The sequence below is a fragment of the Canis aureus genome, chromosome 6 (genome assembly GCF_053574225.1).
Source record: "Canis aureus isolate CA01 chromosome 6, VMU_Caureus_v.1.0, whole genome shotgun sequence".
NCBI lineage: Eukaryota > Metazoa > Chordata > Mammalia > Carnivora > Canidae > Canis > Canis aureus.
This window is the reverse complement of record NC_135616.1, coordinates 23,228,707-23,241,597: the sequence shown is the minus strand read 5'-3', so window position 1 is coordinate 23,241,597 and position 12,891 is coordinate 23,228,707. Positions and strand designations below refer to the sequence as shown.

Here is a 12,891-nt window from a genome sequence, read left to right as displayed (position 1 = left end):
GAGGGAGGCAGAGATACAGGCAGAGGAAGAAGCAGGCTCCATGCAGGGAGCTCGACGTGGGACTCGATCCCGGGTCTCCAGGATCAGGCCCCAGGCTGAAGGTGGCGCTAAACCGCTGAGCCACCGGGGCTGCCCAGGTTAAGCTATTTCTATCATATGGCAAAAATAGGGAAATGTTTTATTGAAGTTATTCTAAGAAAACTTACAACAGGACCAGAAACAAAACCAGCTATAACTCAGTAATAATTGCCAGTTGCTGCAAATTATCTGTGTGAACAAAAGTCCTACAGATGCTTTTCAGTTTGACCAGGGGTGAAGATCGTATAGCTAACAGCTCTAGCTGAAGTCACTTCATGTCCTCTCCTTAGTACACGGGCTCTCCCAACCCACAGTAGAGCCTGGAAGAGACTGAGCAATCATTTCCCATCCAGTATACCATAATTCTGAGGAGGATGGTGTGGTCAAAGGTGTCCAGTCTTCTTTGGAACATCTGTGCTCCAAGGGTAAGGGAAGGGGCATTATGCTTAGTGTAAGCAATAATGCTTCCACTTAGAAGGCAAGTCTTGTTTATGAGTGCTGACCCTTTCCACCTCAGATGTTTTAGCCAACTAGTCTAGAAATACTTCCTGTTTACCTTACCTCTTCCTGAAGGAAAGACTTCCTTTATTTAAGTATAGATGGATCTTTTTTTTCTCACCTTGGCAATAACCATATTTTTCATGCCTTGTCAGATGAAGAATACTGGAAACGTAATGGGCAGTGATAATTAATATTGTTACATTATAGTTAAGGAGTTTTCTTTTGCTTTGGAAGCACATTTACTGTTGAGTGTCCCGTCTCCATCCATCTATTTTGGGGATAAGTGATTGTAACTCTCTAATGTGGTCATTCTCCAACATTCATGGTCACAGGGAGAATCCACATCTTCATAATACTGAATTCCTCTATCCTTTCCATCTCTCAAGCCTTTTTGGTCTCCATTTTTCTGGAAGCAAATTTATCTTAATAAAACACTTGATTTTCAATAGGAGTTGTGCTCCTTTTCAAATTAGCCCTTCTTTTAAAAGCTTTGTTTTTTTTTTTTTTGTTTACTTAATTAAGTTTTAAATTTTATTTTTTGAGAGAGAGAGAGAGAGAGAGCAATAAGGAAGGGGCAGAGGGAAAAAGAGAATTCGAAGCAGGCTCCACACGCAGTGCGTAGCCTGAGGCAGCCTAGTCTCAGGACCCTGGGATCCCGACCTGAAGCCAAGAGTCAGATGCTTAACTGACCGAGCCACCTAGGAATCCCTTTGTTTATTTATTTACTTAATTGTTTAGAAGAGGTTCACAGAAAAGTTAGAGGGAAGGTACAGAGATTTCCCCATATACCTCTGTCCCAACCTGCAGAGCCTCTTCCATCCCAGTGGTACATTTGTTACATTGATACACCTACAATTGAGACATCATTATTACCCAAAGTCCATAGTTTTTACGTTAAAGTTTGCTCTTGGTGTTGCATATTCTATGAGTTTGGACAAATATATAATGACATGTATGTATCACTATAGCATCATATTGAGTATTTTCACTGCCCTAAAAATCCTCTGTGCTCTGCGTATTCATCCCCTCCCCCCTCCGAATCCCTAGCAACTGGTCTTTTTACTGTCTTCATAGTTGGCCTTTTCCAGAATGCAATATAATTGGAATCATACAGTCTGTAGCATTTTTCTGTGTGCTCTGTGTGCCATCATATGTTCAACCCATGAGGCACTAGTGGAGTACACTGCTACCAAACATAACCAGTGGGCAATGTCCCATTCATCCTGAGATGAGTGGTTCTATGATGTGTGTGGTTTCCTCTGCCTAGCTTCTCCCGCATTTTGAGTTCTGGTAAATAATTTTGACATAAACGATTTCCAAAGTTATGGTACCACACTGCTTTACCTACAACAAAGGGACAAGGAGGATCAGAAGCTATGTTATATTAGAAGACAAATTTTCTGGTAACTTATGCTTTCAAGGAAATGCCTGAGGAAGCAGAGAATAAAGGAAATTAAGAGATTGGCAGGAGTCTTTTTTGACATTTTGAAGTAATCTTAAACTTTGCTAAAAGCTGAGAGGATTAAGAAATTGCTTCAGTACAATATTTAAAATACTTCCCCATTAGGAACTGTAGGACTAGGTTCAGCTAGAGCTCTGATTCCTAAAAATGTATCTCCATGCTGAACTGGGTAAGTGGGCCTATATTATTTTTATTGGCTCTTTATTGATCTCCCCTATTTGATCTAACAGGTTTTCCAGTTAATGCTTTTTTTTGGTAGTCACAAACCTATAAATAGCAATAATTTTTCTCACTTTCTTTTCACTATTTTTACCTCTTCATGTTCTCATCCAAGTGCATTGCCTAATTCTTGCCTGTCCATGTCTTTTTCATGATTTGAATAAGGATGATTCTACATTAATCATACTGATGCCTCCTGGTCTTTAAAAAATAAGAACAGGGGCATTTGAGTGGTTCAGTTGGTTGTTTCCAACTCTTGATCTCAGCTCAGGTCTTGATCTTGGGGTCCTGAGTTCAACTCCCATACTGGGCTCTACACTGGGCATGGAGTCTATTAAAATAACAACAACAACATATCCTCTTATCCCTATTTTATGAAAAGTTTTAACATCAGAAATTACTTGATTGTATCAAATGCTTTTCTAGCCTCCAGAGGAGATGTTGTATGCCAATGCATTTCAAAAATTGCTTAATCCTGATAGTCCTTAGGAAAGTGGAAATTAAAGCCAAAATGCAACACTATTATATTCTACCTGAAATGCTAATATTAATAGGGTTGATTACACCAAGTGTTGGCGAAAACATAAGGAACTTGAAATCTCAAACGTTACTGGTGGGAGTGTGAGTTGGTAAAACAATTTTGGGGAATTGACTACCATTATATTATTTCTGAAATCTCAGCATGCCTATATCATGAAGCCAAGAATTTTGACTAGTAGGCATATAGTCAACAGAAATGCAAAGATTTGTGTATCTTATACTAGTTTATAATGTGTGCATTATACTAGTTTTATTTGAAACTAAATCAATTGAAAAGCAGTGTTCATTCACAAATAATAGGATAGGTAATGAAATTGTAGTATATTTGTACAATCACCTGCTTGAAAATAAGATACTGAATTTTTTTCTTTGGCCTAATATGTTGGATTATGCTAATAATTTGCTTAATGTTGCTAGGTTCTTACATTTCTGGAGCATTCCTTACTGGTCATGGTGAATTGGTATTATTTGTACTTATAGGCTGAAAAGACTGGCTTCTATATTTCTTTTGGTTAACTCTGACATATTTAAACTTTATATCCCTGGTTACAGTGACTTAAATCCTTCCAGTGATTATGAACTTGTGAATTTTAGTTTAAGTCAGGATGTTGGTATTCCAAAATTCTCTTTTTAGACACAGAAGCACTGAAATCCTTTATCAAATTTACCTGAATCTTCTTTCTCACTTCAACATTTAGCCATTTAAACTCTAAAACTAGTCCCTTCCCCACCCCCCACCCCCACCCCAGGTGATTTAGTCACTAAAAGAATAGATGGAGAAAAACCTATGAGCCTTATGATGTTAACCAGGATATAAAAAAATGGATAGAAAATTTCCTACTAATGTCCTTCATTAAAGGTTATTCTGTATTTTAAACTCTCTTTTTTTTTTTATTGCTTTTGGCTGCCACAGGTATAAGATTCTTGATATGATAGAACACTTTAATAGTACACTAGCTTTTATCTATGCATTTTATCTTCTACTTTTATGACTCATACACCTATGAAGATGGCTCTTTTGATAAAATGCTCTGGGTAAGTTAAGGTGAACTAACTTGTGTTCCATGTTATGCTACTCAAAGGAATATATGTAATTATGCAAAAGGTTAAGGGTGTGTTGATTCATTCATTCAATAATTATTTATTGCCTTGTTTTTGTATGAGGTTCTGGATGACTACTGTATATCATCAAAACAGAATCATGTTCAGGAAATGATTTTTTAAAAATTAAATGACTGAGGATGGGCTATCTTGATTCCAATAAGCAGAATCTTTTGAACTGTGTCAAATAATAGGAGTGGTTTTCTTTTTTTTCCTTCTTTTTAGCATGGATGTGTGAATCAGTAAGAAAGGTATTTCTCAGAGTTACCCAGGACTAACTGCTGCTAGGAATTCAAGGCAGCTCTGGGGATGTAGCTACTGTTTTGTTTGTTTAGTGGCCGTGTTTAAGGACTCTCTCTAGGGCTGGGTTGCTCAGCTGGTATGTAAAACGCCCGTGTGTCCTATGCATCTGGTTTATATGTGTGCTGAAACTCTGATTTTCCTCAGCTTCTGGGGGGGTGGTGCTAGTGCATGGGACCTGGGTGATGGAAGCCTCAGGCAGGAAGAGAAAGCCCCCTACATTTACCCTGGTAGGCACTTAGGTCACATCCCTTTCCATGGAAGGCACAAGGCACTCACTACCTTGTATTGGACTTAGCGGCTTTTTCAATTTCCTGTCTTTGCTTTTCATCGTCTGTTTCCCAACCTCCAAACCTCTGGTTTTCTGAACAGATTCTAACTCCATCTGCATGGGCGGGTTTCTTTTTCCCAGGCAGTCTAGGGGCTAGTCAGGGGCAAGGCCTGGCAGCTCAGAATCTCTTTCAGGCAAAACTAGCAATCTGTTGAAGACACCAACATTATGCTGAGAAAAAGAATGGACAAAGCAAACACAATCTATTACTTTTTCATTACGACTTATCAATTGCTTGAACTAGACAGATGTGCCTTAACATGTACACGTGGTATAACTGATATACTTCGTGACACAGATGTCTGAGGCAAAATCAGTAAAGGTGGTTTGAAAGATAGATAGCACCTATTTACATCTAGAAAAAATTTGGAAAATACACTAAATAAAACATTTGCTCTGATAGGCCACATAGTCCCTGGGAAGACAGGAGCTGGTGTGGGTTGTGGAAAGGACACTGAAAGGCTGCTAACATTTTAGCTCTCTTACCCCAGCTCTGCTACCTAATTACTATGTGACCTCAGGCCACATATTGTACCCAACTCAGTGTAGTTTCCTCATCCCTAGTGACATAATAATACTTGCTAAATGTATGCCAAAGGGATATTGTGAAAATGATAGGAAGGTGGTTTGAATACTTGAAAATGCTACAGGGCATTCTTACCATGGGAAAGAATGATTTTGGATTTAGGAATCAAGGGTTAAGGCAATTTGAGAGGAGTATGAAATTTAGGTCAACTGCTAAAGTAGGGAGTCTTATCTCTCCAGTGGTTTTCTTTTTAAATTTTAACTACAATACAATATTATCATAAAGTTTGCATTATTTCATATGTATACAATTATTAAAGTCTGGCTTTAAAGGGATTGTTTGCTCTCAAATGAAAGACATTTATTTTAAAGTTTCTTTAATATAACCTAAGATATAGGGACTATTGTTTTTTGTTTTTTGTTTTTTTTCTCATCAGAACTCTGACTACATTTATCATGGAAATCAGTGGGAAATGGGCTTTACTTAAGGGGAGTTTCTAAGGTCACGTGGGGGGCTCAGTAAGTTAAGCATCTGACTCTTAATATTAGCTCAGGGGGTGAGGTCAAACCCCATGTTGGGCTCAAAGAAAAAAAGTTTTTGTGACACAATATTTTAGAATATATACTCCATTTTACAGATAATCCCAATGTCTAACTCTTATACAATCTACATTCCAATTATGTAAGTAAAATAATTCAACTGTCCAAGCATAATTCATCAACCCAACAATTTTCTTTAACTGAATCTCAGGTGCTGAGACCCTGTATTTAAATATATAAAATTACTATGTGTAATCAGTGATTGTAATATGGAGGTCTGAACCCTAACTAACCATAAAAGTAAGATTCAATGTGCTTTCTTTCATTCCTTCTCCCCACCCCCAATTTATAGAAAAAAAAACCTTACTGACTTGAATGCTACCGAGGTTGCGAGCAAAACCCAGTACACTTAATGGATATTGTTTATCCTCACTCAGCATGAACCAAGTAAAATGTCCATCCACCTGATCAAACAAGTACATTTTTTTTGTTGTCATCACAATCTCAGTAATATGTTTCTGATTAATATCAATAGAAAACCATTAGTTATAATGTAACTTAGTCTGATACCCAAATATTTAAGGGCACGAGGGCTCTCAGACAGAAAATAATGAAGGGACTACATGGTGGTATGGGTGGCGCAGTGGTTTGGCGCCTGCCTTTGGCCCAGGGCGCGATACTGGAGACCTGGGATCGAATCCCACATCGGGCTCCCAGTGCATGGAGCCTGCTTCTCCCTCTGCCTGTGTCTCTGCCTCTCTCTCTCTCTCTCTCTCTGTGACTATCATAAATAAAAAAAATATATATATGTATATAGAACAAAGAAGCTAAATGGAATTCACTTGTGTCTTACTGTTTTGTCAGTTTTGTGTGATTACTGTAAGTTTAAAGTTTCCTTGATATTCTAGAGCTTAGCTTTGTTATTATAAAATTAAACTTTCTGCAAGGTCATTCCTTTGCTGTGGACTTTACCTGGCTCCTGAGGAAGTATCAGTTGATAATCTGGACTTGAAAAGGTTTGGTTAGCATTTCTGGACCTCTCAGTATTTCATGGATTTTGGCTTTACAAATGAGCTGAGCTCCTGAGGCATCCTTCAGACTGCTGGAGACTTCATGGCTGACTCTGTAGGGAATTCGGTTTTTAAACAGGAGACCAGCATCACCCTTTCCTGTTGGCAGAGTGTGATCTAAAAGAGAGATTAAAGAGTGAAATAAGTCAGTCGGAGAAAGACAATTATCATATGGTTTCACTCTTATGTGGAATATAAGAAACAGTACACAGGATCATAGGGGAAGGGAGGGAAAACTGAATGGGAAGAAATGAGAAGGAGACAAACCATGAGAAACTCTTAAATTGGGAAACAAACTGAGGGTTGCTAGAGGGGTGGTGAGTGGGGGAATGGCATAACTAGGTAATGGGCATTAAGGAGGGCACATGATGTGATAAGCACTGGGTGTTACACACAACTGAAAAATTATTGAGCACTAAATCTGAAGCTAATGATGCACTGTATGTTGGCTAGTTTAATTTAAAATAAAAAAAATAAAAAAAGAGAGGTTAAAAAAATGAACAAATATTTGAATTGTGCTTACTAGGTACCAGGCTCCCCTAAGTTCTTTAGAGGAATTAACTCATTTAATTTAATCCTTACAACACTAATAGGTAGTATGATTATCTTTAGTTGATGAGGAAATGGAGGCCCAGGTAGCTTAAGTAATCTTTGAGGTCATTTGATCAGAGAGTGATTGGGATTCCACCCCAGGCTCTCTGGCTCTCGGGGCTTGGCTGCTTCTGTGACTGGTGATAAAAGTGCTATTTGGGTGCACCAACCAAGCTGGTTTTCTGGTACACACTGCTTTACTCCAGGAGAGAACCAACCAGTCTTTCTTTTTAGAACAAACCAGTCTTTATTTTTTTTTTTAATTTGAATTTTTTTTCTATAATTGATTTTTTTTTTTTTTTATTGAGGTAGAGTTGACATAAAATCTTACATTAGTTTCAGGTATACAGCATGATTCAATATTTGTATACATTACAAAATAATGACCACAATAAATCTGGTTACCATCTGTCACCATGCATAATTGTAATTTTTTTTTTTCTTGAGATGTGACCTTGTAAGATTTACTCTCTTAGCAACTATGAGCTTTAACAAGTACGGTGGTCAACTTGAGAGAGATATGAGTGGCAGTCGTCTATGCTAGCCAGGCACATCTATACGTGGACATCAGATTTCTTAAAATAAGATTAATAATCAATTTCTATGATGTTAATACTTCCCTCTTAGCTTAATAATAAACTTTCCTTATACAACGCCAAGGTTGCCTGAGACCTGGCCATTGCTAAGCCAGCATGGTGGTGGTAGCTTTGTAAACAACAACGTTGAACTTGTGGGAATAGAGAGATGAAAAGTCAGCAGGGTCTGAGAAGGAAATTCTTTATCTCCTCACCATTCATGGATTTCTTTTGTTTGCATAGGTATTTTTTTAAAAGTGACTTTTATTTCTGTTTAATGTTGCTCCATTTGTATTTCACATTCCCCTCAAGCATCAAAAATATTACAGAATACTGTCATTTCCTTTCACATTAAATATCCAATCAGCCGGAGAATTCCAAAAAACCAAAATATATATATATAAAAAAATGAATTTGAACTTGGCAATTCCATTCAGGCAACTGTCTGACATTCCCACATACGAGGGAATCTCTTATGTGCCAGACAGAGCGCTTGGCGTTTTACATAGTGACCCCGTTTAACCCCACAGCCTTGCAAGGTAGTATCTCACCCATCATTTGAGGGCCAAGGAGGGGGGGCTTGCAGAGGATAGTAGTTTGCCAGGAATCTCGCAGTTAATCAAAGGCCTTAGTTATAAATTCAGGTGTTTCGGGCTCCATGTAGCATATTACTATTTAAGGGACCATCCAAGGCACGGGTATCTTGCTAAGAAGGTACCAAACTTGGGATCCCTGGGTGGCGCAGTGGTTTGGCGCCTGCCTTTGGCCCAGGGCGCGATCCTGGAGACCCGGGATCGAATCCCACATCAGGCTCCCGGTGCATGGAGCCTGCTTCTCCCTCTGCCTGTGTCTCTGCCTCTCTCTCTTTCTCTCTCTGTGACTATCATAAATAAATAAAAATTAAAAAAAAAAAAAAAAAAAAAAAGGAAGGTACCAAACTTGCCGGCAATCGAGCGGTGATGGGTCCATACCACTGCATCTGGAAATCCTGAGCAAGAAATGGCGGTAGGGGGCATCTAGCCACTTCCTACAAGATTGAGACACCTTCACACACACGTTGGAAAACTGTGAGACCGCTTAGGCTCTGGACTATTTTGCTAGCAGGAAGAAGCAGTTTTTGAACAAAGGCGAGACCACGGCCTAGGAGGGGTATTAAAACAATGTGCTGGTTGGTGCCGCAGTACTCAACGGCCAATTGGCTGCACAGCAGTGCCCCCCCCCGCCCTTGGATGGAGCTGCCATAGGACTCCCCGGTGCTCACCTTCAGAGGGGAAGGCACGTCCTGTTACAAGGGACACACACCGATCCATTGCACAACCTGACAGCATGTCTCTATGAGAAGTGCGGGATGGAAGGTTCCGTTCATCCGGGACGGAAGAAAAACCTTGTTCCCGGAGCGGGTATTTCGGGAGGGAATTACACCATCCGAAGTCCCCTCCTCGAGGTCCCCTTTCCCCTCCAGGTACCTCGTCCTTCATTAGCGATCCCTGGCGGGGGCGGGGGGGGCGCGCAGCCGAGGCTCACCAGCCGACCCTCCGCCGGGGGAGCCGCGGGAGCCGCGGGAGCCGGGGTCCCGGGCGGTGACGCAGGCGGCGGCCCAGGTCGCGGCGCGGGGGGAGGGGAGGGGGCAGGTTGCTCGGCGCGGCGCCGGCCAATCAGGAGGCGCGGTGCTTGGGGCGCTGGGAGGGGAGCGGGGGGGCCTCCGGGTTCCGTGGGGTGCCGAGGCAGCGCCGCGCGCGGTTTGCAGGGCGAGCGCGGGGCCCCGCGGGGTCTCCGGGCGCGCCCGCCGGTCCCGGTTTCCCGCGCCCTTCCAGGCCCGCCCCCTCCCGCGACCCAGGCGCGGCCCCGACGGCGCCCGGGCTCCCCCTCCCCCTCGGGCTCCCCCGCTCAGCCCGCAGCGCGCGGCGCCCGGCGTCCGGGGGCGGAGTGGGGGCGGCGCCGCCCGGGCCGGCGGCGGTAATGTGGCTGCGGCTGCGGCGCCTGCGGCGGGCCGGGCAGCGGGCGGCGGCGGGAGCCGGGGTCGGGGCGCCGCCCTCGCCCTCGCCCTCGCCCTCGCCCGCGCTCTGCTCCCGCGCCCTCCGCGGGGCGCCGGGGCCCGGCGCGGCATGAGCAGGAGGCTGCGCGCCCGCCAGCGCTCGGCTCCGCGGCCCCCAGGGCCCCCGCGGGCCCCCGCGCGCCGCGCGCGCCCACTGCGGCCCCGGCGCCCACGCTAGCCCCGCGCAGGCACGAGACGCCGCGGCCTCCCGAGCGCCGGGCTTCGCGTCCTGCGCCCCGAGGACGCGGGGGAGCCCGGGCCGGCCGCGGCCCGCCGCGCCGCGCCGCCCCGCACCTGCAGCCCCCTCCCCCCCCCCCCCGCCGCTGCCGGGCGGGCCGAAGGCGCGTCCTTGCCCTTCCGGGCCTCCCCAGGCCCTGCCGTCCCCGGCCCCCGAGCGCCCCCGGCCTCGCTCCCGCCCCCTCCTCGCCCCTCCCGCGCCTCCCCTCCCCCGGCCCTCCGGCCTCCCATTCATTCCGTCCGCCGCCTCCCCCCTCCTCCTTCCCGCCCCGGCCCTCTGCCCTAGGTCCTCCCCGCGCGGCCCCGGTTGCAGCCTCGGGGTTCCTGGCGCGTTCGCGCAGGCTGAGGGCCTGGATGGTGCCCCCCAGGCCGGCCTGAGAGCGCAGCCCGAGCTGCCGGCCGGGAAGAGGAAGATGTCTGTGCTCAAGCGGATGATGCGGGTCTCCAACCGCTCCCTGCTCGCCTTCATCTTCTTCTTCTCCCTCTCGTCGTCCTGCCTCTACTTCGTCTATGTGGCCCCGGGCATCGGTAAGCACCGAGACACACCCTCGCCTCCCGCGGTCACGCCGCAGGGAAGGCGGGATGTCGCTTGCGGGGTTTGGAAGGTGCGCAGCGCGGGGAGGCAGAGCCGGGCGGGCAGCGCGGGGCCCGGGGCCGCCGAGAGCGTTTCCTTTGAAATGACATTCACGGGCGGGTCGGAGGAGCTGCTCCGGGCACCGCTTCGCTACGTGAGTTTCGTCTGTGCAGGTTGCAGTGACTTAAAAGACTGCATTAGATGGACGCGACACAGTTAGGCGTGGTGACCCCGGATGCCCTGGTCGCCGTCCTGAGTGTTCATGCCCCGCTTTATGCAGTTGACGCCGAGTCTTTGAGCTTCAGCTCGGTGCCTTGATCGTCGTCTTAAGCAAATGTCCTCAGGTATAACGTAACTGGTTTAGAAAACGTGATGGAGAAACCAACGCCAGGGAATGTGGTTGAGCTCAAGAACGCGTATGTATTGTCGTGTTCTAGGTCACTTTTTTAGAATGAGGTCAGTGAACATTTGTGCCACCGTTCAGGAATCTGGGGGCCTTGGGTTTTCTTATGAAAACAATGCTCCGTTATTTAGCCCGCTTCTCCAGGGTAGGTAGACTCTGCTACCTGTTAGGATAACTTCTGAGATCAAACAATGACTAGGGTGACAGTTAGGCCAGTTTGTAGCTTGATTTTTAACCTTTCAATCACATTTTGGGCCAAATATGCTTATTGAATATTCTGATTATTCCCCTCCGGTTGAAAAGGTACCAGTGGGGCATTCTAATGAATCAAAAATAAGAGAACTTCATACGAATGTTAAAACGCATCGTATTTCCAAAACTTTTTCTGAGTTTTTCCTGATTATTATGTATTTAACGTTGAATATTTATGGTGTATATGTAAATATTTATGGTTAACATATTTAATGTAAAGTATAAGTTTAAGGTTAATTTAGGGATAGTGTGTATCTCCTATTATTTCTTTTTAGGCTCTAGTATACTGTCTTTTGAGCCAGGGCCATTTCTCCCTGGGTCAGCCAAAAATGTATGGCCTCTTACACAGTGAAAACACCTGCAGAATTTTGAGATGGCAATTGGTATCAGAGCATTGTCTTGTGGGGTAATAGATTATTGTAATGAATTGCAGGGAAGAAGGAAGAAACAAACCCCCTGGAGATGTTCTGTTTTCTAAAACAGAATTTTTATTCTGTGTGACTTTTCTTGATTAAATTTTTGGATTCAAGTCAGATGTATAAACTAAGAGAATGATGCCAGAGAAGACATAAAATTGTTGAAACCTTTGATGTATTCCAAAATAGAAGTTTGAGGTTAAAGTTTGAAGAAGTGTGAATATTTTGAGATATTATTTTCCTTTGACGCAGTTTTTTTCTTTAGGCTGAATAAAAACCCCTGGAAGCCTGTAGTAGAAATGACAGTGGTAGCTCAGTGGATTTGAGAGTAGTTAGCCAATATGTTTGGCTGGCTTTTCTTAAAGTCCTCTGCCATTTTGGCAGTCTCAAAAATTAACTCTTTATTCTACAGCAGTTTTTACTTAGTCATGTAGCTCTCTAAAGGTTGGAAATCTTTGGGTGATACTGTTTAATCAGACACTTAACTTTGAGAGGTTTTAGAGAAAAAGGGTTTTTGCATTTAGGCAACAATGTTAACGTTCTTGGTATTTTGAATGACTTTGTTGAAGTTATGTTACTCAAAAAGTTAACCAAAGGAAATCCGAATTCTACCTGTTACTTGATAGCCATCCTTTTTTTTTTTTTTTCTTGGTAGGTTGATAGATTAGCTGTAGATTCTTAAAATTCAATTGATGTGAAATACTAATACATCCGTCTCACTTATGGATTAGTTTAATGGTTACCATAGAATAATCACTTGATAGGTCATAAAAATTTGGCAGTTTTCTTAGAGACGATTAGGTTGACACAGTTTAAACTATTGTTTTTTGTGGGTCTTATAATTTATGACTTAAAAAAAATTGATTAAAGCCAGTAGGAAGAATGAAAACCAAAGCTTATAGAGTGCTATCAGTTTGTTAAACTGTAGCTGTTTCCCAAAACCAGTGTTATTTAGCAGGAAAAAAGTCGCCTTGTTTCTCTTTTAAGTATTGGGAAGCAGTTTTCCAAAAATCACGTTTGCTTGAAAGCTCAAATTTTATCATTGGCGACAAATACCGTCAGCTTATTTATTTATTTATTTATTTTTTAGTGTCAGGCTCACTTTGTTCATTTTAGGGGAAAATGTAGGTCAAATACAGGA

At 43.7% G+C, this 12,891-nt stretch overlaps 1 protein-coding gene and 1 long non-coding RNA gene across 5 annotated transcripts in view; one reads left to right on the top strand and one right to left on the bottom strand.

Annotated features, from left to right (window-relative positions):
* LOC144315605 (uncharacterized) overlaps nucleotides 1-9,445 on the bottom strand; it is a 41,629-nt gene extending 32,184 nt beyond the window's left edge. The window contains exons 1-3 of one of the 2 annotated variants that reach the window (XR_013381328.1): nucleotides 9,095-9,445; nucleotides 8,768-8,973; nucleotides 6,570-6,784 (exon numbers count right to left, since the gene is read on the bottom strand). This is a non-coding gene — a long non-coding RNA (uncharacterized LOC144315605). The remainder of the gene's footprint in view (nucleotides 1-6,569; nucleotides 6,785-8,767; nucleotides 8,974-9,094) is intronic. The other variant, XR_013381327.1, reaches the window with a different exon arrangement.
* The window catches only part of B4GALT6 (beta-1,4-galactosyltransferase 6), a 67,794-nt gene continuing 64,003 nt past the window's right edge, over nucleotides 9,101-12,891 (top strand). The window contains exons 1-2 of one of the 3 annotated variants that reach the window (XM_077900354.1): nucleotides 9,101-9,295; nucleotides 10,392-10,633. In XM_077900354.1, coding sequence (XP_077756480.1) covers nucleotides 9,168-9,295; nucleotides 10,392-10,633 — 370 coding nt within the window. In that variant the 5' untranslated portion in view covers nucleotides 9,101-9,167. Of the gene's footprint in view, nucleotides 9,296-10,391; nucleotides 10,634-12,891 lie in introns of those variants that run through there. The other 2 variants (XM_077900356.1, XM_077900357.1) reach the window with 2 other exon arrangements.